Source organism: Manis javanica, chromosome 11 (genome assembly GCF_040802235.1).
Source record: "Manis javanica isolate MJ-LG chromosome 11, MJ_LKY, whole genome shotgun sequence".
Lineage (NCBI taxonomy): Eukaryota > Metazoa > Chordata > Mammalia > Pholidota > Manidae > Manis > Manis javanica.
The window spans coordinates 108,137,973-108,164,545 of NC_133166.1; the positions used below are offsets into that span (position 1 = coordinate 108,137,973).

General features: G+C 54.5%; 2 protein-coding genes across 5 annotated transcripts in view; both read right to left on the minus strand.

Annotated features, from left to right (window-relative positions):
• Nucleotides 1–16,415, minus strand: part of LHX9 (LIM homeobox 9) — a 56,519-nt gene extending 40,104 nt beyond the window's left edge. The window contains exons 1-5 of one of the 4 annotated variants that reach the window (XM_073217212.1): nucleotides 16,268–16,415; nucleotides 10,852–10,970; nucleotides 9,127–9,329; nucleotides 7,958–8,313; nucleotides 2,084–2,286 (exon numbers count right to left, since the gene is read on the minus strand). In XM_073217212.1, coding sequence (XP_073073313.1) covers nucleotides 2,084–2,286; nucleotides 7,958–8,313; nucleotides 9,127–9,329; nucleotides 10,852–10,968 — 879 coding nt within the window. In that variant the 5' untranslated portion in view covers nucleotides 10,969–10,970; nucleotides 16,268–16,415. Of the gene's footprint in view, nucleotides 1–2,083; nucleotides 2,287–7,957; nucleotides 8,314–9,126; nucleotides 9,330–10,851; nucleotides 11,512–16,267 lie in introns of those variants that run through there. The other 3 variants (XM_073217211.1, XM_037004673.2, XM_037004674.2) reach the window with 3 other exon arrangements.
• A 2,981-nt stretch (nucleotides 16,416–19,396) lies between these two features.
• C11H1orf53 (chromosome 11 C1orf53 homolog) lies at nucleotides 19,397–24,634 on the minus strand. Its single transcript, XM_037004714.2, has 3 exons — nucleotides 23,842–24,634; nucleotides 21,237–21,338; nucleotides 19,397–20,001 (listed from the first exon to the last, which is right to left on the minus strand). The coding sequence occupies exons 1-3, from the start codon at nucleotides 24,631–24,633 to the stop codon at nucleotides 19,930–19,932; spliced, it is 966 nt and encodes a 321-aa protein (XP_036860609.1). The 5' UTR covers nucleotide 24,634; the 3' UTR covers nucleotides 19,397–19,929.
• Between the last annotated feature and the right edge of the window lie 1,939 nt (nucleotides 24,635–26,573).

Here is a 26,573-nt window from a genome sequence, read left to right on the forward strand (position 1 = left end):
TTTTTATTTTTTTTTAGGAAATCCACAATCTAATCGGTACTTAACTACGACAGAAGCATATAGATGAACATTCACCACTGCCCAGACCATTAAGATTTTAGCTTTAAATTAAAAGAAAAAAATGCTACTGTAAACTAGGAAATATATTCAGATCGACATCCACCAGGCTTCTGAGTTTATCTAAGATTAATAATTTCAAATCTTAAAGCCAGAAAAGCTGTTTTTTCTGACAAATATATCAACCTGTGCCAAAATAAAATAAAGCAAAACAAAACCAAAGAATTCTCGTTGTTGGTTTTAGTCCACTAAGTTTTTTTTAAATGTTATTCATATAGAATGCCAGATACAATATTATGGTACAGCTGAAGCCAATTAATAGAGCTCGCAATTAAATTATACTGATCTTTTTACCTTCTTTAAAAATTATATTTTGCTTATTTCCATTTTCTTGGGGAAAAAAGCCAGTTTAGAAAGAGTGGTTTTACAACTATCATTTTTAGCTTTGGAAGATTAAAAGTACAGAATTTCAAATTCTATGTGGAATTTGCAGGACACACAGGGAGTTTTAAGTGTTTTTCAAGTGTTGAAAGGCAAATAGAGTTCTGTTGGGAAGTATCCCTAAGAAAGGGGAAGTCACATTCCTGGAATCCATCTCCCACCTAATGAATCCTAAATGTTTACAGTTGCTACAGTTAACGATTTTGTTTAATCATATTCTTCAAATGGAAGAAAAAAATAATCGAAACACTTGTTCAGTTTTAAAGTAAAAGAGTGGAGTTTTCAAAATTCCATAAACACACAATTGCAAGATTTAAAGAATTACTTATCTGATTCTTTATTAACCTGATCACTTAACTGGGAATATGCTTATTTGCCTATCATAATACCATCCTTGTTTTCTTCAAGATTCTGGAAATAAGCAACATACAATTTTAAGAGGCACTTAAGCTAACGATTCAAAACTCGCTTTATCGACTGAAAGATCTATTTAATTTTTTAAAAATCCGAATACACTTTGTAGACAAAAAAAAAAAAAGGAGGAGGAAACCTTTGTAAACTCATGCGCCAAGTGGCTGCAGATGCGACACACCGCGCTGCCGCCTCTATTTCCCAAGCATCTTGCGGGTTGGGGGAGAGCGTCTTGTCGGTAATAAAATAATGAGAGCGACGGCAAAGGGAGGAACAGTGGACGCCCGTCGTTAGAAAAGGCTGGTGAGCGCGCGCGGGGGGCTCCCGGGCTCGCCGTCCCCGCGGCCCGGGCCGGCGGCCGGGGGGCTGGAGGGCGCGGCGGGCGCGGCGGGCGGCGAGCGGGCGCCGGGCGGGGGCGCGCCGGCCGCGGGGTCGGCGCCCCCGGTCTCCTGCCGCAAAAGGTTCCGTCTGAATTTGGCTCGTGCGTTTTGGAACCAAACCTGCAAACCAACCCCAACGATCTCTTTACCGGCGCCGACCCTCCCTCTCCTTTACTGTCTTCGGGGGGCTCTCGTTTTAGGTGCGTCTGCCTCCTGGGGGTGGGGGGTCTTTCTGCTTTTGCGGGCCTTTTCTTTTTTGTTTGTTTTGCTTCCTTTTGAAACAAGGCGCCTGGGCGCCTCCCGGGGCCAGGGCCCCGGGCAGCGGCGGCGGGAAGGCGTCCCGCCCCGGGTGCCCTCCGACCCCGCTCCCCGGGGAGAATCCGCGGATTCCCTCCGGAGAGCGAGGCGGCCCCGGAGGGCCCCGCGGGCAGAGGCGGCGCCCGCAGCCAGAGGCCCGCTCGGCTCCGCAGGCGGCGGCCCCCGGGGCCCAGCGCGACCCGCCGCGGCGCCTCGGGGGCCGCGCAAAGGGCGGCCCGGGCGGCGGGTGGCGCGCGAGAGGCGGGGCCCAGGCCGCAGCCCGGCAGGCGGCGCCCGTCCGCGGGGCGGGGAGGCTGCGGCCCGCGTGCGGAGCCCCGGGCGCCTGGGCCCTGCGGGCGGCCCCGGGAACCCCAGCGCGCCTCGGGGAGACGACTAGGCGGGGCGGCCCGCGGCTGCGGTCGGTCTGCACAGGGAAGACACGGTTTCACCGACAGGGGAAGGGCGGTGTACGCAGAGCCGACGAGGAGGTTCCTTACCTGCAAGACTCTCTTGGTCAGGCCCGTTTTCTGGGCGAGCTGCTTGAGGTCCTTGGCGTCCGGGTTGTGGTTGATGGCGAAGTAGGACTTCATGGTCCGGAGCTGGTGGTGCTTGAAGGAGGTGCGCATGCGCTTGGTCTTCTGCGAGGGCGGGTAAGGCTGCTGATCCCGGTCCAGGTGGTCGGCCTCGTTCTCGTTACAACCTGTTGCGGTGACGGGAAACAAACAGCTCAGTGCAAGCTCCTGCACTGGCCCAGGTGCTGGCGGGCTGCACGACGATGCTGCCCTAATGAAGCGGCCGTGCACAGGGCTGTGGGCCCAGTTATGAGCGGTATGTAGACAAAATAGAGAGGTTACTGCAAAGTCAGCCAAACTAGTCTTAATATGAACACAACCAAAGTTTGTATGTAATTAAAAAATACTAGATCAATCCTCTCTTCTTAACAGTTGCTAGAAAAACTTGGGAAAATGAGTAAGCTGTGAGCCTGAGAGAAACCTCCTAGATAGAAAGAAAAAAACGTGTGAATTACTCCTACGTCTATCAGCACACTGCCCCCACCCACCCAGAGTGTTTGCAGACCCCACATTTTGTCTGTATCTGTGCGGCTCTGAAGGCACCGCGTCTCATTGTAAGGGATGTGCGGGCAAGCAGCCGCAGCCCCCCAACACCTGGAGTTCCTGAGCCCACCTAGTAAGGGAGAGTCCAGGTCAGTTCCACCTTTCAGCCCTTCCGGCATTCCTAGAGCTTCTCAACCAGGAAAAAGTGAGTGCTGGAGAGGGTGGAGAAGTTACAGACAAACACTTGTAGATTTCTTATGGAATCATAAGAGCATTATTTTGGAAAGCTTTTAGCTGTAACTGGTTAACACGGGGCTATGCCAGGAAGAAAACAGTTTTCCCTTAGAGTCATTTTAGTAAGTGTTTCTGGACGAGAACGAGCCGGGCTTCTCCTTGCCCACTTAATGCCTGAGGCACTCCCCACAGCTCTCTTCCAGACTCAGGTATTGGCCCTTCTTGCTCAGGATGCGTGCGAGTGCGGTTTGAGCTGTGCCCCCGGCAGGCCTGACAGAAACATTGTGGCATCTCTTCTCCCCTTGCCAAGCCCTCCTCAGTACCGAGGGCAAAACATCCCAGCCTTTGAAACCAGCCTGAAAGTCACTATCCCTGGGATGTAAAGCTGTGCATTTAAAAGGTCATTTCTAATAACCTACTGGCTCTGCATGAGAAATATGATTATGAAATGAAAACATTTTACTTAATATTTACTGATTCAGCCAACTTCACAACTTAAAAGGCATGGCAACTTCTTATTTCTTTAAACCCTTACTTCAGATATTTATCTGATGCATATTCAGATCTGACCAGACTTCATTTTAGTGCATTACAATAAAATATTCAAAACCAACCTGATCATGTCACTGGGGTGGGGAGGAGAAAACTGAATCTTAAAGAAAGCCAGGCAAGTCTTAATGTTAGTTAGCTCCTTCATTCTGCTGGATACAATGTTAGCTCTTTCATTCTGCTGGATACAATATTGGCCTGCTATGCTCTAGCTAGAATTACTTTTTACCAAGTATTTTCAGTAAATCAGCATATACACAGAAACACAGCAATTTTAGTCATAACCAAAAGGTCAGCGACATCACAAAAATCCACTTTACAGTTCTCCCTAATGTAAGAAGTCCAGGCATGAACTACTGTTTCCTTTGTGTATATTTCCCTAAGAGGGCACACATGGCAAAAGAATAGCTGAGTTGACCGAGGGAAAGACTATATCATGTTCACCTTTAATCCCCTAAGTCAAGCACAAGGCCAAGAGCTCAAGGAGCATTCAGTCACAATTTTGAATCTTTGACTATTAATGCAAAATCAAATCAACTTGAAACAGAATCCAAGTTAGATACAAATTTTGGACATAGACTTCTTAGACCCCACCAGAAAGGGTAACATATCCAGAGACAAGAGACAGAATATACTTTACATTTTATCCTATTTCAGCTCAGTGGGGATATGTCAAGTTCAAATATTCTACAGAATTGCACTTTCATATCCTCAAATGGATGAAACAGCCTCTTATGACCTACTATAAAACTAAACTTATCCCAGTAAACTGAACTATACTTCACAACCAGACTGTGAATATACCCACAGCAAATGGTCCGGGAGGCACACCTTAGCCACTGAAGGCTTCTTCAAATAAGATTCAAGTCCCATCATATGTGGGTAGTGTGAGTAATATTTTTCTTGAACAGCATATCAAACTGAATACTACACTTGGGATAGAAGACTTAAATTGGTGTTTAATAATGCCCTTAGCCATCTCCCCCACCCCCACCCACCCACACATTAAGGTAATATTTCTTAGAAATGAATATAATTCTTTATATGTCCATTAGTATTTAAAATGAAGTTTATGAAAAATAATATAGAATGGTTTGGTAAAACTGCTGTTCATCCATTATTGCTAATTAAAAACTCAACCGAGAATTTTAATGCATTAAACACAATTAAGGAAAATGTTTCCACATAGTATACAATTCAATGTGTAAGGAGTTAAAGTTAGCTCTTTATTGAACAGATATTATTGTACATGATCTTCCTGTGACTCTTATCACTTATATTATTCAACCTAATAGAGCAATCTGTTTCTCCTACAAAGTAACTCAGTGCATTATCTAAATTACTTGTGTTTAGCTACAAATGCATTATGCAAGATTGGAAGTCATTGTGTTTCCCCATGATCTACTTCTAAAGCTATAGGAGTTTTTCCCCCTGAATTATGAGATGAAATGGGAACTCACTTAAAACTGTCTCAAACATATACCTATAAGTATGCATCTGGCATTATAAGGTTAATGGGAATATGTATTTTAGTGTCCAATCACTTACAGAATGGTCACCTGTAACACTACAGAAGGTGTGTGCCCTTCTGAGAGCTAACCGATCCCTGGGAGACCACTAGGGGTCAGTGCCAGGCTAATTTAACAGCTACCCGGAGGTTTTTGAAGTTCAGAAGCCAAGAAAGAAGCTGAAGGAAGGGAGATTTTGAGAAGTGGCAAAAATTTGGTCTCTCAATTAATGCTAAATTACCCAGAGAAGAGCCATCTATTCTTCTCACCCCTGGAGGGCTGGATTTCAGCCCAGCATTCCTAACAAAACCTCCCATGTCTTTCTCTTAAATATCTGCACCAAGAGGGATACAAATTAGGAATATTCTCATTAGAAGGCATTTGCCTTATGTCAAGCACTCACTGCTATTTGCCAAGTTTCACATCTTCTCTGGAGGTCTTTGAGCCATAAATGTATCGTGTGCACATGTTTTTAAAAAATCTATCAATGTAGAGATCATATTTGTTTAGTACCCATGTTACTCTTTCTGAGACTAATTTACACTTAAACAGAGCTGGCAACATAAGATCCAAAGAAAGCTAAAAGGCAGAGCTAAAACTGTGGGTCTACTTTATTTCCTACCTTTTAACATGTTTTCTAATTCACTGAAGATTTTATTTTGCTAGTTTTGTAACCAACCAGCATTAGATCCACAAACTTTTCATTTTTTTTCACTGTGGGTTGATTTCTGGTCAGGCATCTATGACTCAATTTCTCCTGGTTATTTTCATCTGACCTTAAAGAAATATATACTATTTACTTGTATCTCTGAGAAAAGTCCAGAAAGAATGGTGTGGATGTTAATTAAAAGGCATCCAGTCTGCAGTGTGTGGTGTACAAGCCCCTTCAGGTTAAGGAGGCCTTGGCGACTTTTCCTCCCGCATCAGCAAGACAGCAATGACCTCCGAGCAGCATTTTAATGTGCAAACTAAAGGCCTAAGTGGACGATTTTCATTATTTTTAAGAAGTTAATTTGTGCTCTCTAGTTCTGCTCAGAGAAGCAGGAGAAGCTAAATCTTAATGTCCTTAAAGCTCTCTAATTTAACTTAAAGTAAGATCCCAGGTGAAATCAAATTTAGTTAATTAGCTTAAATAAACAAGTGAGCAAACAGGCTTGCCTTTTGGCTAGAAATCTTCATCCTTCTGGACTCTCTCCAGCTGAGGGATTCCTTCTCCCCAAAGGTTACGTGGACTCCCCAGTTCTCTCTCTCTCTCTCTCGTTAGAGGCTTGGTGAGTGGCTGGACATTCTAATGTCATCTTCTGTTCATAAAGAACAATCAGTGCTCTGCCTGCCCTGACCCGGGGTCCACACGTCAGAGGACATGAAGTAAGCCCACTGGGCCAACTGGCCGCGAACCAGAGCCCTGGACGAAGCTGGGGACTGGAGAAGCCCAAGGCTGTGCCTGCTGCCACCACACGATCCGGCCCTGCTGTGGTCTGCAGAGAGCTGACTGGCCCTTTCCCCCGGTCCAGCGACCTTGGCATAATCTCCTAGGGGCAGGTGCACAGGTGCTGGGCTCTCCCCTCCTAGCTGCCCTGGGGGTACTGCCCGCTGTGCCTGTCCAGAACCGATCCATCCCCACTCCCCTCAGTCAGGGGAGAACCCCAGGTGAGAGCCCTGCAGAGGCTGGGAAGGCCGCTCACCCTGCACAGCCTTCCCTGCACTCCGGGCTCAGGGCAGGGCTCTTAGTTCCCGCACGCACGTTCACACTGACTGTGTGACCTTGGGCAAATCCCTTATCTGGCTGAACGCTGTTCCTACACCTGAGCAATAGCGGTCCTGCCCCACACCAGGCCCTGGGCACAGACGAGAAAAACAAGCAAGATCTGGGCCCTGGGGTGCCCCTGCTTTGGCTGGAGTCTGGGAGGTGACAGTAACAGCCTGGGGCTGCACAGTCAGGTCCCCAAGACACACACCCCTCCCCCGCCTCTGCCAACAGAATGGACTCCCCCTAGCCGGAGCCTCCTGCCCACTGAGAGTCCCAGCCAGGGCTGGCTGGACAGGCGAGTCAGAGCAGCTGAGCCAGTCCTTAGGCCTCCCCAAGTTAGCCTAGGGCTTTTCGGGCCCCTTTTCCCAGTGACCCACAGGTTACCGTCTGAAAGGCCTGTCGGCATTCTCACTTGGGGATGGAGTGTGGGGGTGAGCTTGCCGGTGAGGGGCGAGACTGATAAATGGTAGGTGTGTCCCCCAAAGCCAGGGGGAAAGCTTGCTGTCTGGCCTGCCGCCTGCGTCTTGTTGGTAAGTGAGAAGGCTGGAGCGGGGCCGAGGGCCTCCGGGCAGGCCTGACCTGGCGGCACCTTCAGTCTTCGGTGTTGGGGGGCGGGGGTTCTGGATATCCCGAAGGCTCGTTCCCCGGGGAACGGGCTGGCTGGACGTGCATGCTGACCCTCAGAAGGGGCAGGCCAGCTCAGCTGTGGAGAGCAATTCCCCCACAGCTGTTTTTCACCAAGATCAGCCATTTGTGGTTGCAACGCCCTTGCCAACTGGTTCCTGCTCAACTCCGGGCTGGCACCCACAGCCTCTGCCCCCTCCACACACTGTGGTTGGGCTCTCGAGGTTTTTTTTTTTGTTCAGTGTGTAGGAAAACCTCCTCCGGGACCTACGGTTTGGCGTCCACACAGGAACTGCCCTGGGGCTGTTTTGCTCCAACGGGAGTCAGAGACTAATGGGCTCATTAGCTAATGGGCAGCAAGGATTTGGCTCTGCCCGTTCTGGGGAAGTCACTGAAGCCCCATGGTTATGAGCGTGTCTTTGCCACGAGCTAAATAAAGGTCTCTCTCCCCCCTCTGCCCCTCCCACCCCCTCAGCCCTTCACCCCATCTTCCCCTTCCTTCCGAGTGAAGCGAGGGGTGCTGAGAAGAGGCCTGTCCAGTGAAGCACCCTTCCTGCTACCAGATCTTGGGCGGGAAGGGGCTCCACGGACTCCAGCCTAGGGCGCGGGGGCTAGGGCCGAAGGGAAGGCTGGGCGGCACGCGGGGCGCACCTGAGCTGTAGTTGACGATGTCCACTCCCAGCGCCGGGCTCTTGCGCTTCCGGGGCCGCCCCTTCTGCACGGTGCCGGTGCCGTTGAAGTAAGGCAGGGCCAGGCCGCCGCTTTTGGCCGCCAGCTCGGTGTAACTCAGCTGCGCGGGGTACTCCCCTTGCAAGAGGGTCTCGAAGTGGGCGCGGCAGTACACCAGGCTGTCCTTCATGCCGAAGTGGTCCCCCGTGGTCAGGGTCTTGTTGCAGGTGGAGCAGGTGAAGCAGCTCAGGTGGTAGACGGAGTCTCGGGCACGCATGACCATCTCCGACGCGGAGATGCCAAGGTGGCAGCGGGCACATCTCTGCACAGAGAACCTTCTGGAAGAAAACAGGGTGCGGACTGAGGCACAGGCGGGACCATCGCCGCCTCGGTCAGCCGTGGCAGAGGCCAAGCCCCGCGGCCGCCGGGACGCGCCCTCGTTGCCTACGGGGCCCTGCTGGGGACGCAGGCCCGGAGCCCTGACGTTAGAGCCGGGAGAGGCGGGCAGCGCCCCGCTCCCTCTTTCAGGCGGAGACTACAACAAGTCCGCGCGCACTGGCGCAGCCGTCGGACGCTGAGTGCAAACGCTTCACCCGCCCCGCCGCAACCTGTGCGGCGGCCCCGGGCCGGTTACGGGCGTGTGAGCGTGCGCGGGGCTGACGGGGCCCGGGCGAACACGGCGCTGCGGCAGCGGACGCGCGGCTCTCCGGCCGCCTCCGGCCGAGCGGAGCCGGGCCCTGCACGGCGCTCCCCGGGGCAGAGGCCGCCGGCTTTCTGTGCGCCCCGCGCGGGTCTCCGCGACCGCGACCGTCCCTGGCACGGTCGTCTACCTGGTTTCCCGCCACCCTCCAGAAACCCGGCCCCCGGGCGCTGCTGCGCGGCCACCAGTTCCGTTCCAGCGCACGGACCCTGCCCAGTTCGTGGCAAACGGAACGAAACCCGCTTCAGCCTCGGTGGCCGGAGACACATTCGCAGCCCGTTCCGGATTTCCCCAGGTCGCCGCAGGGGAGCTGCGAAGTGCTCGGGGGACCTGGCGCCCCTCCACCGCCCTCGCCAGGTGCACGGGGCCTCCCGGTCTCGGGCCTGAGAACCGCGCGGCGGAGGGGCGGAGGGGGCGGGGGCCCCGCCGGGTGGGGCGGACGCGCGAGTACCTGTAGTAGTCCTCCTTGCAGTAAATGCTGCCGTCCTTGGCGAAGCAGGTGAGCTCGGACTCGAGGGCCAGCTTGCATTCACAGCACTTCAGGCACCTCAGGTGCCACTGTTTGTCCACGGCCAGCAGGTAGTACCTGTCCGAGATCTTGCCCCCGCAGCCGGCGCACAGAGCGGGCTTCTCGGGGCTCAGCGGCGGCAGGCCCTGCAAGGCAAGCAGGCGGCGCGCCTGAGACGCGCGGGGAGCCCCGGGGGTCGGGCCTCCGCGCCCAGCAAACGCCGGCCAAGCGTCCGCGCGTCCTCCTGGGCCCGACGCCTCAGGGCGCGCCAGCCCCTCCGGCCTCCCAAAGCCGGCTGGGCGCGCATTCCCCTTACAGCTGTGGATGTTCCCAGCTTGAGTGATTACGAGCCAAAAATTGTGGCTTTCGACGCACACAAAATAAAACGACGAAAATTGTTGTGGGGGTGGAAAGGAGACGTGAGCGAACACAGGTTGTTTTTCAACACACGACGTCACGATGCCATTTCCCTGAACTCTCACGGGCAGCGCTGACATTAAAAGGATGGCAGGGGCCAGACCTGCGCCCACGGCGCCCGGCCGGGATGTGCCCAGCAGGCTTCGCCGCCGTCTGACCGTCGGGGGCCCCGGCTCCCTGCCTGGTAAGGGTGTCAGTGCCGGGCCGGCCCCTCTGCACAGCCCCCGCCTCCCTGGCACCGACACGCCGGGGGATCTTTGTCCTGGAAACCTGTCCGGCGCGCTCAGCGAACCCCGGCGTCCCTCCCGCGCGGCCGAAGCGGGCAAACCTCACCTTGACCACCAGCCCCGCCGCGAAACTGGGGCTTGGCCGCCGCTCTTTGTTCTTAGACGCTTAGCCACGTTTAGGGGAAAAGAGCAGCTACCCGCGGGCCTGCCCTCCCGACTGGCGGGGGTGGGCGGACTCCCGCGCCTCTGGGCCTGGACAAGGAAGGTTGTCTCGCCCCCGACCCAGACCTGGAGCGCCGCCCGGAATGCGCGCAGCCGACCTGCACGCGTCCGCGTCGCCTACCCGCGGCCTCGGACCGCGCTGCCCGCCCGCCGGGGACCTGGGCTGCTGCATCCGCGCCGCCCGAGCGCGCGGCCCCGTTGGGCTGCAGCCGTTCCCGAGACTCTGCAATTTGTTTCTCCGTTAGGTGAGGAAGGGAAGCGCATGGATTATTCATTGGTTTTCATTATTAAGCGGACAAGACGTTTATTAATATGAAGCGCGGCAACAGCTGTACTTATTCCTTCGTCTAAGGTTGGAAAGGCCCCGCTCCTCCGGATTTCTGCCAGGGCCCCCCACCCGACACCGCGTCCGGAGGCTGCACGCAGCGCTGTTCCGGAGAGGGGCCGGGCCGCGAGCTCCGTGCGCCCCGAGGCCTGGATGCGGCCCACTGCGAAGAGCCCTCGGTGCCCCGGGGCGGCTCTGGCGCGCGCCGCCCGCTGGCTCGCCTGCCTCCTGGCCGCCCACCCTCTCCGGAGGCCCGCGGTCGGGGGCCCGGGAGACTGGGAGGGCGGCGGAGGGACGCGCGCGCCTCCCCTGCTCTCCCTGCCGTCCCGGAACGGCGGCGAGGTCTCAGGAGCGCAGGCGATTCAAATCAGAAGGGGGCCTTTGCTCGCCGCGCAGACGGGCCGGAGGGAGCCCGCCCGCCGCCCGGGGGAGGCGCCCCACGCCCGCCTTCCGCCCGGCCGGCCGGGCCCTCCTTACCGCGTCGCGGCCGCCGAGCGCGGCGCCTTTGGCCAGGCGGGCCTCGGTCTTCGATCTGCGCTCCATCTCCTCCATGATGCCTTGGATGTGGCCTCCGGAGATCCCGTGGAAGAGCATGGCTGGGGGGCGGAAAGGACACGACTTGTCTTCTGCGCGGCACCCCACTATTTCCATACACAGTTGCCCGGGGCGCTCAGCTCATCCGAGTGAACCGGCAGACGGAGCCGCGGAGGCGCTCGGGGACGCAGGGCCGGAAGGAGCGGGAGGCGGATGGACACCGGTCAGCTCGGAAAGGAGGGCGAGCGGGGAGAGCGCGGCGGCTCCTGCCGGAGATGCGCAGGAAACAAACCCGGGCGGAGGGCGAGGAGACCGCGGAGGCCAGTCTTGCTGCGCGGAGAGATCGAGTTACTAATGGGAAACAACTGCAGCGGGGGAGGAAAACAAAGTCTGGCGGAGAAGGAAAATAGTTTTGAACACAAAGAAAGAAAAAGAAGTGCTATTTTCAGCGGTCCCTGGCTGCTTGCAAGTTCCCAGCGCCGGTAGGTCGGGTCGGGGACCGCTCCTGCCGTAGCCGCGTCCAATTTGTTGAAGACTAGAGCCAGCCCATTTTTGATAATCTGGTAGGAGGAGTTCTCTCCCCGGAGCTCCACGGATTTTTATTCAGACAACAAAGACCTGTCATACTCCTCTCAACCCCCTGGTGATGGGCAAGCGGGGACAAACATCACTAAGGGGGGGCGGAGGGGGGGAGGCAGTAGGGGGGGCATTCACTCCCCCCAACACACACACACACACACACACACACACACACACGCACACACACGAGTTCCCAGCAATCATGTTTTAAAGGGGAAAAGGAGCCTTTATCGTCCCTGCCCTGGCACAGAAGCCAGAGAGCTCCGCTATTTGGTTCAAGTTCAAGATCAGACTCCAGCTCAAGGCATAAAGAATGTCAGCTCCAAACTTTGGGTTTCCTCCTGGTAGACTCTCTGCACGAACCCGCCCTTACAGAGGACCCCCAAATAAAATATAGAGTACAGAAATTCTCTCCTCCTCATCCTCTCTTTCTCAACGCACTTTAAAAAAGCAGGTTGCCTTACCTCCATAGGGGTTCACCTGGCCCTGTCAGGGGCTGAGCATCTCCCAAAGGGAAAAGCAGGCTAGAGGAGCCTGTTTCTGGAGTTTACTTTTGACAAAAAGATCTTCTTTCAAAAATTAGTATCCCCAGGGCCTGAGCTTGTAGGCATGAGTATGCAACTGAGCGGTGTTCGCTCTTGGGCGATGTGTTCTCTTACACAATCCAGGTTTGCAGGGAAACTGCTGGCGATACTGTGCCCTGTTTGGAACTGGTCAGTGTGGCCAGGGACCAGGGGCCCTACGGTGTGCTGTTTCCCACCGCCCTTGTAGGACAGGGGACTTGAACACTGGACGCCCCACACATTTAGGCGGATGTGAAAGGGGCTTCTCGCTGCGGAGGAGAGAAGGCGAGAGCTGACAAGCAGAATGGCCGACCTGTGCCTCACAAGAGGCAGGATTGTTCTGTCTCCCTCTGTTCCCATTGCAACAGCCCCTCCTTGGCCCTATTAAAAAGTGTCCACAATACTCTGATATTGTCGATTCATGCAAACCCCGCAGGAGCTCTAAGCACAAGAACAGAGGCAGCCACCAGCCCCGCTTTATCCAGAGAGAGGAGGAAGCCCAGCTGCTCTCCACTGTGACCCTCCCTCTCACCTGCCTCAGTTTCCCACCGCGCCCTAACGGTGGCTTTCCTAGGAACTGTGGCGCTCGACACCTCCTGGTTACCAAGGAGGAGTGCCTGGTGCAGACTCCCTGCCCCTGTGGGAACAACCGGAGCTTGGCCATGTCTGCAAAGGTGAAGGGAGAGCAGGAAGGGAAGAGGACGAGAAGGGGAAGAAGGACGCAGCGCAAGGCCCTGGGGAGGGAGAGGCTGCCCTGCAGCAGCCTGACTGCCCGTCTCCGAGCAGCGCCTCCTGATGCCGCTGGGGTCACCTCTCCCGTGAAACCCAAGACTGCGCCGCTTCCCTTGCTCTCTCTTCAGGGTTAAAAATAATGTTATTTGCAGACTGGACGCCGTTACAGTCCTCCGGGTGCCAGAATACAGCTCATAAAACACAATTTCACACAAAAATGAAGCCAATCAAGTGAACTAAGCTGGAGACCTCCCCCTCACTTTGGCAGCCGTACCGGACAGCAGGGCTGCTATTTACTGTAAGTAATGTAATTAGCTCCTTTGGATGGAAATCAATGAGCTTTGCAAACCCACGTGTATAAATGAAGGGGCCCAGAGAGGACCGGGGGCAGCAGCCCTTTCAGAGACAGCAGGTCCTCTCACAAAGGGGCAGAATGCCTTCCCACAGGTCAGCAGCGAAATGGACTCGGACCCCAAGCAGGGCAAGAAAGAGGAGGCGGCTCGAGAACGTCAGTCAGTTAACCCAAAGGAACTCCAAGGAGAAAGTAAATGTTGAATCCGAGGACCCACTCTGTCTAGTTTCTAAGCTAAACTCTCCCCCCTCCAACGGTGGCGTTTGCAATTAGTTGGCTATTGTTGGGTTTTGACCCCAGACCTCCACTCCCTCTTACCAAGAGATGAAATTTGGAGACTTCACGAAGTGAAAGTTTAACAAACATCTAGGAAAAAGCCAGAACTTTCTGAAGAGTCTCCAGGGAAGCCCCACACAGAAATCCTGCCAGCCCCCCAACCATTCATTCATTCGTCCGTCCCACACCTATTTGCTAACACTCTTTCAGGACCAAGCAGGGCACAGCACTTGCCGCACTCCGCTTCTGGGTGGGATCCCAGCTATGCCTGCTTTTCCCTATAAAATTCAGATGATAAATTCCTGCACCCAGTGAGATTTGCTACTTCCCATAAAGAAGCCAGCTGCCGGGATCCTCCCTTCTCCACCAGTGCAGGAAGTGTGCAGAAACCTCGGGGTTTGGGATGACCCCGTTAGTTCTGCAGAAATTGCTCCCCGTAGGTCCAGCCCAGCCACAGTCCCTTAAAGAGAAAGCAGAGCCCAGTGCAGGGGAGGAGGAAAGGGTGCTCTGGGAGCTGGGCGTGTGCCCTGGGCTGTCCTAACCTTTTGTCTTGGAGTCCCGGGAAATTCGCTAAGAGGGGCTGCCTCGCTCCCCACGGACAGTAAGCGCGCTGAAGCGTCGTTGTGGCGCTGCTTTCTTTAGCCTTTCAGGGGGACGGCTGGGATCCAGCACCCCGGGGTGCCCGTGGGCGCTCCACAGGAGTCGAGCCCTCGCCTCTCGCATCAGGACAGGTGCACAGGGATCGCCCGCCCGCCGCTCGGACACGATCTCCTCGAGTCCCCTCTGAACTCAAAGCTCCGCTCAGAGCAGCGGAGCAGGGCCCTGACCAGGTACTGCCCCACCTCCCGGCCGCGCGACCGGGCACAGGCAGCCCACTCTTCTTTCTGCTCTGCGGCCACCCATCCAGCTACGGTGGGAGCTTCCAGGAAAGCAGGCGGCCAGATCCGGCGCAGCCGACGAGTCGGGACTGAGGTCGCAGGGGCCGGGGATCCCCAGGAGGGCAGCAACGTTGGGCAGGCGGCGGCCCAAACTCCCCAGACGGGAGGCGGAGGGGAGCTGAAGGGAATGCAGGGCTCAGGGTTCGGAGGAGAAAAAACCCAGCTGACCGGCGTCTGTCGAGAGCACAGGCCACTCAAGGTCTTTGGACCTGGATTTTGGAGGCCAAGATCTTGTGTCCCTTGATTTGTCCTCAAAAGGGCAGAGGTCACCTTTCCTCCCGACCTTATTAAGTTGCCTGAGGAGTCCTGGGTCTGAAAGGTGCAGCTCCAGAACAGGTGTCCGGGTTTCGGCCCAGGAGTGAGCCCCTCAGGGCCGGGGACGCCAGGGCTGGGAACTGCGCGCCCAGCGCTCCAGTTGCTCCGGGCCGGAGGTGAGCGGGTGGCCCCAGGCCGGTGACCACCAGTGGGTTAGGGAGCCTCGGTCTACCACCACCGAGGCGGGCAGGGCCAGGCTGAGCCACCAGTCCGCTGCGCTCTGTCCCTGTCACCCTGTATCTTCCATAGAGCCGCGCGCCAGAACAGATGGAGGGGCCCGCGCCCCGCGTCCCCGGGCGCACCTCTGCGGGCCGCCGCCGCCCCGCCCGGGCCCTCCCTCCACACCTGGGGCCCCGGGGGCCCTAGGCCTGACGGGGAGGCGCGCTTCTGAACCCGAAGCCCTGCACCTGACGGCCGCGAGGGTGGGACTGAGCAGGGCAATGCGGGAGAAGCCAGCTTGCAGCCCAGCCCTCCGCAGGTCAGAAGCCGCGTCTCCCCGCGGCCCTCTGGCGGCTGGGCCCCGCGCCCCGTGACCTCCGGCCCCGCGCCCCGCCCGAGGCGTTCCCGGAGAGGCCGTGCGTTAGCGCCTGCGGGGCGCGACTCAATTTCCGAGACCAACGTGCATCCCTCCGCCTGCCACCCAACGAAAGCGCGCACACGCACGTGCAGACTCGCACTCCCACGCGTGCGCTCCGGCCCACGGCGGAGGGCCGCGGACACGGGAGGGCAGCAGGCGTGCCACTCACCTGCCTCCAGAGGGGTGCCGGCCAGCATCCCGGGAGCGCGGGCGGGGCGCAGCACGGCGGACGCTGCAGGCGCGGAAGAGCCGCAGTCAGCAGCGGGGCCGGGCGGGACTCCCCCGCGCGCCCCAGACGCGCGCCAACCGCCAGGCGCGCCGCGCGCCCAGGTGCCGAGCGCTCCGGTGGGGCCGGCCTGCCTCGCCAGCTCCTCGGCGCGCGTGCCTCCCACAGACAGCCGTTGGGGTCCTGCCTTGGGGTGCAGTTCCCCCCAGAACCCGGCCCTGGGCGGGCGAGGGCGGGAGGCGGCGGCCCGCAGACGGTTCCGCTGTTAATCCAAGTAAATAAAGCGATGGATGGAAGGCAGTCTCCCCCTGGGTCTGTCGGAATTGACCCGAATCCCTCACCTCTGACCCGCAGGCCCCTCCACCTGCCTTTTATTTTCTGTTTACGCTTCCAAACTGGAGGGGGAGGCGGGGGCGGGCAGAGGGCACGGGCGCAGGCCGGTGCCGGGGACACGCTCCGGGCCGCGCCCGCCCTCCCGGCCTCCCAACAGGCGGGGAGGTGTTAATGGGGGCCTGGGCGTCGCGCGGCCTCATAAAGCCCAGGGTGTCCCGAGGCCGCTGGGCCCCGGCCTCCCGGCCTCCCGGTCCCCGCCGCCTTCGCCCCCCCGGAGCCCGAGCCTCAGGGACGCCGCGCCAGCTGGGGCCGCATAGACGGCCGGCGGCGGCCCCGCGGGGAGGGATCCGAGCCGCCCCCGCCCCCTCCCCTTCCGGCAGCGCGCCTGCCTCCGGCGCCCGGGGACGTGCCCTGCGCCCGGGGCGGCCCCTCCGCCGGGTCCGGCTGGAAGGTGGGGATGCGACTCACCCAACCCGGGGCGACGAGCGCCGGCGCAGCCGCCCGGTCTCAGGCTCCCAGGGGCGGCGGGGAGGCGGAGGAGGGGCCGGGACGCGTGGCGCTGGCCGTTTCCCCGCACAGCCCCGCCCCGCGGCGCCCCGGCTGCGGCGGCCGAGCTCCGGGAGGAGGTCCGGCGCGGGCCCCGAGGGCGCGCGCTCTGAGTCCCCCACCTCCATCCCAGGTCTGCACCGGGGCTCGGGCACGGGGCCGGAGCGCTCCTTCCCCCGGACACGGTCTTCACTGCGGTTGCCACCAGCCCCGCGGCCCGCGAGGTCACCTTCTAAGTTCGCCTCATTCCGGTGTCCGTTCTCACCCCGCCTCTAGCTGCGAGACCCCCCAAGCCCCATTTCGGTCGTTTTCGCAGCCGGTCGCGGGGGTCAAGCCTCGGGGGCGGCGTCGGGGCTCCTAGCGAGGCCGTCGGGGGACGGGCGGCGACACCACCCCAAAGAGCTTCGCGACTCCACTCTGCCCCGTCCGAGGCGGCGGGTTCCATCCTCTTCGGGCTCATGAACCATTTTAGGTATTTGATTAACACATACATTCTGCACACGCACACACACACACACACACGCACACACACAAGCACACGCACGCGCACACGCGCGCGCGCTCCCTCCCTGAGGCGCACACCGAAGCTCGCACTTCAAGCACAGATTTCGGGTGGGAAGATGCGGCCGTCACGAGTCCCCATCCCTCCGGAGCCAGGATTCTCGGGTTTACCCTCTGTGACCCATAGTCTCAGAAAGGGGAGCCATGAGCCCAAACTTGAACCCGTTTGTGGGGCGGGGACGCACCGGCGAGACGAACAGCAGCGGAGACCCTGAGGACGGCGCGCGCCTCCCGGACCCGCGCCTGGGGCCGGGCTCTGCGGGGCTCCCCGTGGGGCGCCGCCCACCCGGCACGCACTCTCACACATGCTCGGGCATCCTTCTAACTTTTTCCTGCGGGGAGGGGATAGCTTTGACACCCCCAGAAATGCCTTTTAATTGTTTGTTGCAGGAGAGTGAAAAACAGCCCCGATTTGTGAACCCTCCTTCCAGGACAGACGTCTGTCCACCGTCCACGCCTGTGCCCCGGTGTAGAGACGATTGAACTGCCAGTGTTGGCCCGGAGGACGATGCTCCTTCCGAGCTACCCCGGGACTGGGAGGTCTCCACGTGCCCACACGACGGCCAGGGGCCGGTTGCCGGGTAGCCGGCCCCCTTGCCCAACCTTTGGAAACGAGCTGCGCCCCGTTGGTCTCCGGTGGTGGAGCAGGCGGATCGGCTAAGCGCAGGCGCCCCGCCAGGGACCAGTCCCCTTCGCGTGGTCCCCGCTGTCCAAACACACCCGGTTCGGGAGCCCCAAGTTTCACAGGGGGGAAAACAAAAGCTCTTCCCTTCGTTGCTCCCAAAATCCTAGGGCCAGCGTGGCTTCTGCTGTCGGGAGTGTGCGCGGTGACCCACCTGCTGCGAGGACTGGCGGGCAGGGCCCTGCCCCTGGGGAAGGCCCACCTGCAGGGGCAGTACCTTCTCCACCCCCTCCACCCCACAGGGCTCCCCAGCTTCCGTGGGTCCTTCCACGACGATGTAGAAACCAGCCTCCCCTGATTTATGATGCCTTGTGGTGGGAGTCCCTAGAAACCGTGGAAGTGGAGCAGCATCGGGGTTCATTTAAACGGGGAGGTCTCGATTTCTTGGCATCCACGTGTTTGTATACACACACCCGCTAAGAAACCTGGATTTTTACTTTACAATGTGCGAATACAATATAGTTTGAAACTCCCGCAGCGAGCCCCATTTATGTGGCCATATTGTGTTTAATGTGGGAGCACCCGCCCGCTGGTACCCTTGACGTGTGGCTCACCAGCATCTCCCCAGAACCACAGCGAACCTCAGACCTTGGCTGCCCGCCCCCGACGCAGGAAGACTACGAGCCCCGCCCTCCCCGCCAGAGGCTCCTTTGCTGTTACCAGCAAGGCCTGAAGTTCTGCCGGGGTGAGCCTCACACGGGGGTCCTCCGTGATGGACATGGGGCCCTTTTGGGGGCCAGTTCCTACTTCGAGACCTGCACTGGAAGGAAGAAAGAGCTGCTTCCAGGCAGGAGGCATCCCGTGTTATTTCCGCCTGCCAAAGGGCTTTCTCAAAACCCTGCCTCACTTCTGGGCCCCTTTGTGAAATGAGTTTCTTTTCCTCTTTCTCTTGTTCCTCCAGAAAGATGGACTTGGAAGGCTCCATTTCTCTCTCCTCCCGCTGTAGACTGCTGAGGCCCCAACCCAGAAAACGGCCTTGGTAATCTCCAAAGCTAGTGGGAGACAGGCAGCTAGCCGGTTGCTCCTTGAGCTGAGAATGGAAAGGAAATCGGCTCCAGGAGCCCGTCAGCCTTCCTGGACAGACTAACTGCCTCCACAAGCACAACGCTGACCCCCTTCTGATTCCCCTCTCAGAGTGATTCCTGGAGAGGACCACCAGCCGGCCACAGGACTGCTTTTTACATCCTCGGAGGTTGGGCACATGGGCATCACAAAGTGCCAACCAAACCAGGGCACCAAAAAAATGCCAACAACCTGGGTAACACTTTAATATTTGACATACAAAGAATGTAGGTCACAATCAAGGGGAAAACCAGACTCTTAACTGGGCTTCTTTTTCACTTATTTTGCAGCTTAGAAGTGCATTTACATTGAGTTGAATGTGGGAGAATTAAGATCTCTGAAACTCCAGGCCACACTGGCAGAGACTCACACAGCCCCCCCGAGATGTTTGGGAGCCTTTTAGGTTCTGCAGGGAGAAAGGCTGACGGTCAGGTCCGAGCAGAGCCAGCCTTGCAAGCAGGCAGCAGCCTCATTTCACTGAACAGCTTCCACTGGGAAGGGCAAGGTCTCCTGGGCCACAGCAGCCTCAGAGGAGAGGGAGGAAGGCGTGCAGACAATGGCCCCTGTGAGGAACTACTGCCCCAGGCCGGAGACTGATGCCCACGGGGCTTCCATGAGGCTGCAGCGTGGGGCACAGATGCACAGCTACCCAGAATGCTCTAGGGATGGATCGGCTGGGCTTTGCCACAAGAAATGGAGGAGGTAAGTGTGGGAGAGAAAAGCGTCGTAAGCGGCCTGACCCCATGTCAGAATGATTTAAAGTTTTTATTGAGAGAACAGATGGAAGATGAGAGCATTTCTTGACGCAGGATGGCACTTCCTGGGCACTCATATGCTGCACAGTTTAGCATTATATCAGTCTCCTCACAGCTGAAGATAAAAATAAAATGAAGGATGTATTCGTAGCCTATTTGCCAGCAACCTCCCTCGGGTTGCTAACACTGAGGAGAAAACAGGAGAACTGAGGTTATGTGAAAAATCAAGAATTACTAATGTGACCTGATCGCTACTATTTATTTAATGGAACAGTCATTATTTTCTTTCTTCAACATATGTGTGTGGTAATGAAGCAAAAAGAAAGGAAAATAGCTATCAATGTGCCACTTCAGAAACACACAAACATTTGCTCGCTTTTTCATTTTATTGATGTTAATATATGTACTTAAGATTAAACTAGTGCTCAAGGACTAGCACCCCACAGAGCATTCTGGATTAGGGTTTTATTTCATTTTTTTAAATAAAGTCTCAGCTAGATGGTGAAACAGAGATGAAATTGTGGTCAAACATAAAAATATGAATTGAATCGTTTCTTTTTAGATGGATCTTTAACATTCACTTGACCATATGGACACTGCAAAAGAAACAGAGCAAATTATTATTGAATTGTATGACAATCATCTTTTAAAAGTACACTTCTCCTTGTGAAAAAAAGAGACTGTCAATGATCTGTAATACAGATCATTTGATCTATCAGGTCCTGCAGACTAAGATGAGGATAATGGCAACTTCTGGCAAATGGTCCTAATTAGGGGTCAAGAATTCTTAAATGCATCCTTCCAACCTTCTATCTTCCAATGATGATGTAAATAGAATGAAGAATTTCACTGTCAAAAACTCAGTCTCAGGAGATCCCCACTCCCTCAGTTATGTAAGCTCTTCCGCACTGACCTGGTGTGCGGCAGGTAGGAAGAGACACAAGGTGAAGACTTAATTCCTCAATACTGGCCACAGTTAATGTATGCACTTACTGCCCATTCCTTAATTACAAAGTGGGTCACTTAAGAAAATAAAACCTTCTTGCCCCAAAACATATAATCAAAGTGGTCTGAAAACAGAGGTTGTTATCTGTTTATAATCCTAACTCTGCAACAGTTTATCCAACTAGTGCGCCATTAAAAAGGTATAGTGAATAACCCATCCCATATCTTTTTTTTCCTCAAAATAGGGAAGGATTAGTTAGTTCATCTTAATCAGTGAATATAGAGAAATATAGTCACTGAAATATACATTTTAGGTGATACACAGCACTAAGTTTGGGGTGCTAGTTTCATGGTTATTTTAAAGGCAGAGAAGAAACAACCAGAGAAAGAATGAGAGACAGGAAAAGAGAGAAAGGAGGAGGAGAAAAGGAGGGAAGGAGGGAAGGAATAAAGAAAGAAAATTATCATTTAAATGAAACCTACTTCTCATTACTGGAAAAATACTCAGCTAATAATAAAGAAAAAATTTATTCCAGGATCTAATTTGCAATATTTTGGATTTCTTTTCCTGACTTCTTTGTGTTTGCCTAGTAAACACAACTTATTTGAAAACTCATGAAAAGTTTCCTTATATCAAAGAACTGTCATCATTTTCAAATCACAGCATTTCAAAAAATTGATGCTCACAGTGAAATGTTACAAAATTCTGTGAACTTTAAAGGTCCTATGTTGGTCCTAAGGACTTCATTGTCCTTGACTAAAGTAGCTTGTGAAAAATGTACTCCAGGTCTACTTAGTTTTTTATTTGACTTGTTTTTCAACTAATAGGTATTTATGAAGTCACAGAAGCAGAACTACTACCGCAATGAGAGTATTTGCCACTCACATGTCTGCAGGCAGAGCCACAACATCCGCCTCTCTCCAAGTGGGCGAGCTTTGTGAGCACCACGTGCCCAGTGGCCGGATCCACGTAGGTCAGCTGGCCAGCCTGAAGAATAATGAAATGAAACAATTCCTTAATCTCAGTCTTCATCATATCTCCTCACCACAACTTCTACTCATAAAATATTGCAAAATTTTCCTTAAATAGTATTTAACTTCTTCCCAGGCAATTTTGGTGGCACTTGCAATTAAAGACTGAATGTATTCCAACATTATACACAGTCCAACTTTATGTGACATAAGCAGAAAGTACACCATTTGAGAAAAATGAGAAGTTGATGGAAAAACAAGAACTCCTCTATACCCTGTAACTATGTAGCCACTGCTCAGGTATTTTTCACTCAGTGTCTAGGTAACAAGTTTAAAACAAGTGATTTAGATTACTTTAAGAGCTTAAGAGGCTGAAAATGAACTTTCACTCAGAAGTTGCAGTTGCAATTTCACTACTTAAAATATGTGGATAATGATTTAAACATACAGAAGGTGCTAATCAAAACCAGCAGTCCTTATAGAAAAGCCTTATTTTTGCTATTACTGAACACTTTTCTTTACCTTTATGATGTCGCACATTTTACACTATTTTCTTTTTTTTTTTTTGGATTGTTGTTTTTAAGTGAAAAAGTACTGTTTTGACATATTAATACCCACTGCTTTCACAAATTTGATAAAAAGCAACTTTTGCTTCACCAGTGCAGATGTCAAGGAAGCACACTCTCCATTCGAGCCTGGTTTTACAAAAGTGTCCCACTACGTTGGGTTAAATAGGTAACACAACCTTTTCTGTGGATTTGGGCCATGTGAACAACATTATTTAGCCTTGATATTTCGTAGAGGAACTTTCTCCTGGGCTTTATATACAAGCTTTTTACCATGCAGTCATCTGCATCGCCTTTGTGTAGGGCCGTTTCACTAAAATATGCATGAAACTTGAATGTCTTCTATCATAAAGTTTTGCATGTGCCACAAACTACGTGTTCAGAGTGTCTTCCTTAATGGATGAATATTTTATTCTGGTTGAGGTTTTAACCAACTATGTTTCATGAGTAAAGCGTGGAGCGAAAGGACAAACTAGTTCAAGTGTGGCTCTGCCCCAAGGCGCCCAGCAAAGCTAGCCCGGGCAGCAGCAGCCCTGCGGGCAGGGCCCCCTGAGGGGCCTCCCAAGCCGTCGCGGAGCACAGAGGCGACCGCACGAAACCAGAAGCACCGCCTCAGAATGACCGGTCGTCAAGGCCTCGCTTCTTTACTTACAAAGCCCATATTTGAAGACCTGGAAGAAAGAAAACCAAACCAAAGGCTGGGAGCTCTGAGCAGCCGTCTCTTCCCTCTTCGAGGGCGATGCTCCGGCCCCGGGAGCCTAGCAGCCCACTCCGGGCCCCCTGCCTGTCCTGCCTCTCGGGTCCATGGAGGAACTCTGAGCTCACTGGTGCCCAGACTTAATTCGTCCTCAGTAAATGAGCCCCAGGCAACGGTGGCGACCGACAAAGATGTGGCACGAGTGCTGACAGTCTGCGTGGAGAACCAGCTGCCCAGTGACAGGATCAGCGTGGGAAAAGGCCAGAGAGCGGCCGCTGTGAGGGGCTCTGATTTGTTAGAAAAGAGAAAACAAGAAACTTGTTACTGGGTTTACTTAGGGTCTGGGACAGGCATTTAACCTATGATCCAGACCCGGATGAATCAAGTGCAGATTCCCGCTTGGGAGAAAAAGTTTCTTTCCTTTCCCAGGTTGATTGAACCCGTCTTCACACGCTGCTGGTGTTCGATCCAGCAATGAAAACACAATGAAAATAAAATATAATGGCGAACAAACTTCACAAGTGACTTTTAAGGGTATACACAAGAACGATCAAAGCCCCCACGGAGCTCTGTACCCGCTCGGCTCGGGCGGCACGCGGCGGCGCCTCTGACACGTACTGCTCGCACAGGTGCCAGCTACGGCACCTGCACACCGTTTTTGTGTCTTTACTACAGAATTCACTTGCTTTCTCAATACAACAAAAATATAAATATGCTACCTTTAAACTCGCTTAGTCCGAGGTGTTAGAAACTGGGAGGGGAGATGACAAGGTTTGGCTTCGGGACTCACAAGCAGCTGTCAGACCCACAAACAGAAGAAAGCACAGCTCAAGGTTGCCCAGGAAGAAAGTAAACAAACGCCTGACGCTAGTTTCCTTTGCAATTGTGCTTTGTCAGGGCGGAGGAAAAGGCTGAAAACGCGGTAGCCAGAATTAAAATAGATTAAAAATAAGTTTGTTTTATTTTTCATTAAAATCGGTGGATGGCAAAGCGTTTGGTAACACACATACACACACACCTACTGTTCGGACTCCCCAGCCCCCTACCAAGTCCCGACACGCCGCCCCAACCCACGCACCGCGCACGCGCGCCCGCCCGCCGCGCGCACGTGAGGCGGCCCCGACGCGGATGCACACGCGGGCCTCGGCCCGCGCTCCCGGCACGGACGCGCCGCTCTGCCGGAACAGGAAGCCGCGGCGGGCTCAGGGCCAGGCCCGAGGCGGGCGCGCGCGCCGGGCCGGGCGGAGGGGCCTCACCGCGCAGGCGGCCGCGTGCAGCTCCGCGACCCTCCGCTCCGCGGTCGTGAGCCCCCCGCTCGCCGGAAGCCCTTCCTCCGCGTCCGGCCCGTCCTGCGGGCGGCCTCCCTCAGCGGCGGAGCCGAGGGTCACGCCGGGCTGCTGTCGGAGCCGCGCTGCCTCCCTGACAGGCTTCGGGGGCTGGGCCGCGGCGGGCGCCCTCCGGAGCGCGGCGCCCATGCGCGCGGGAGTCCGCCTGGCCGCCGCGGGAGGCGGCGGCGGGGCGGGGCCAGGATGGTGGGCGGGAAGGAGACGGTGGGGTCCGTGGTGGGCGGGGCCAGGGGCGGGGCCAGAGGCGAACCGGCGGGCCGAGCCTCTTGCGCCCACGCGCGGCCGCGAAGTGAGTTCTCTGCGCAGCCGACGCGGGGCCGCGGACAACGTGCGGCTCCTGGTCTGCGGGCCCGCGTTCTCAGTAGCCCATTTTTTTCCAAGTGAAAGGTGACTGTTGGGCTCTGGGATCCGTCCGCAGAACCAGCCATGGGCAGGCCGCTCGCTGTGCTCCCAGGCTGCGCGAAACGCAGTTCTCGCCGTCGTGTCCGAAGGGCCCCCAGCGGCCGGGATCCCCTCCGGGGCCAGAGCGCAGCGAGCAGCGCGGCCGCCTCGCCAGGCCCCTGGGCCCGCAGACCCCCTCCGCCCGTCTTCCCGGTGTCCGAACTGACCGCACGACCCTGTGAGCCCGTCTGGGCTCTCGTCGTAGGTGCTGACTGAAACGACCCTACCGTCCAGCGTGACTCCCGTAGGGAATGAGTACATTGGGAACTTACTTTGCAAACCTGTTGCCTGTGTTGGGATGATAAATTAATTATCGGGATATGAAGACTGCTGGCTGTTGTAAAAAGGGTCTAAAACCTGGAAGGCTAAGGAGGGACCTCAGGGGGAATCTACACCGGAAGAGTGATTGGAGACGGGGATTCCCCGTGCATCAGGCGTGCGTGTGTGTGTGTGTGTGTGTGTGTGTGTGTGTGTGTGTGTGTGCGCGCACCAAACGAAGTTCTCGAATAAAGGAAATAAGTTTGGAAATTGAACTTTATTGCATTGTTTTTAAAGTTGAGGAGGAAGACTATTAATGGGTCATGACTTTAATTCAAGGCTGGGGACCAAATAGGCGCCTTGTCTAAGAAGAGTCAGTATTGCCACGTGAAACTTGTTTCGGCGGGTGATGGGGTGGGTGTGAATGCAGAGGCTGGGGAGAGAGATCTCTGTGATAATACCGTAGGTCTGTATTCCAGTCGTCATGGTTACACACATACATGCGATAAGATGTAGAACTACATACACCTTGTTCCAGTGTCAAATTCCTGGTTTTGATATTGTGCTACAAGAATATAAGATGGAGCCACCGGGGGAAGCCAGGTGAAGGCCAGTGCTCTATTACCTTTGTAACTTATATTATTTCAAAATTTAAAAACAACTTTTTAAAAAGGTAAAAATAGTATTCAGATTACTTGGTAAGGCAGGCCACTAAATTAACCAGAACCTTTCCCTATCTCCTTCATTCCCACGGTTAAAAATGATCCTGTTTGGTTAAGACCTTTGGGCGTTTAGGCTGAGAAAGCTGCTTCATTCTATTCACATGTTACCTGTGTATGCATTCTTACAGACAGATGTCTTAAAAATATAATCAAAGCTAACAATCTGCACACTTAAGAGTTGATAAAGTATTGTGGTACAGTTTCCTAACGTGATAATTATAGTATCATCTAGACATTGAATAGATTATCTGCCCCCTTCAGTTTTCATTTGACCTTCCATACTTTAGAGCCGGTGTCATTTCACATCAAGTAACTTTCATTCATTGTCTCTTGTTTTAAAAAGCCTCCTCTGGGCTTGACCCTTACCTTACTCTGGGTGTGTTGGTTTCTTTTCAGATTGTCTGCACTCACAGAACGCAAAAACGTTTGGAAAGGGACACAACATTCCCCTTTAGAATGCGGATTAAGTCCACTTTATTTACAAAATTCTGCACCTAGGTTTGCTCTAAAAAAAGTTGCTTTGTGCCGCATTTCTGCACGCAACATGTTATTAGATATATTTCATAATCCTTCCCATCATTTCAGGTGCTTATGTTGATATTAAACATGCTTGTTATTTTGAGGGAAGGAAAGGAGCTCAGAGAATTGCAAACCCAGTAGGTTTCATTTTTATTAATTTTTAAATAGGTTAGGCCTCTCTATGTTGCAGGATGTAGATCATGCAACTTAATCTCTATATAATAAAAGGAATTTGCTCTCATAACCATGAAGCATGATTTGATTCAGAGCTCATGGTAGACCTGGGCTCATCCCTGCATGTTTCAGCCATGCCCCTTCAGTGCTGAGTCCCCTCCCGGCAGGCAGAGAGGTGCAAGATGGCTGCAAACAGCTCCCAGGGCTCCATCCTTTCTTGTCCTTGTCTAGCTGAGAAGAGGGTCTCGTTAGGGTGCTCCTGGACATGAAGAAGCCCCCACAAGTCTTAACAGCCTTCTCTTCACCATGTCTTCTTTCCTGAACCAGTCGTTACGGGTATAGGTGATCCTTAAACCTACTGCAACTCCACCCAAAACCATGGCTGAGAATGGCCTGTCCTGGGGGTCTTTTGGGGACACAGTTAACAAATAGCCCCCACAGTGTGACTTGCGAAGGTAGAATAAATTCCACCAGCCCTCTCAATCCTTTTAGTATTTGATTGCTTATCATTTAAAACATTTTTTCATT

Excerpts from the sequence above, each read along its gene's own strand:
- C11H1orf53 (XM_037004714.2), bottom strand. The coding sequence starts at position 24,633 with ATGTACTCATTCCCTACGGGAGTCACGCTGGACGGTAGGGTCGTTTCA. Across the intron at positions 21,339-23,841 it reads TGCACGCGGCCGCCTGCGCG|GCTGGCCAGCTGACCTACGT; the intron begins GTGAGGCCCCTC and ends ATTATTCTTCAG. Across the intron at positions 20,002-21,236 it reads GTGGCTCTGCCTGCAGACAT|TGTCCATATGGTCAAGTGAA; the intron begins GTGAGTGGCAAA and ends TTTCTTTTGCAG.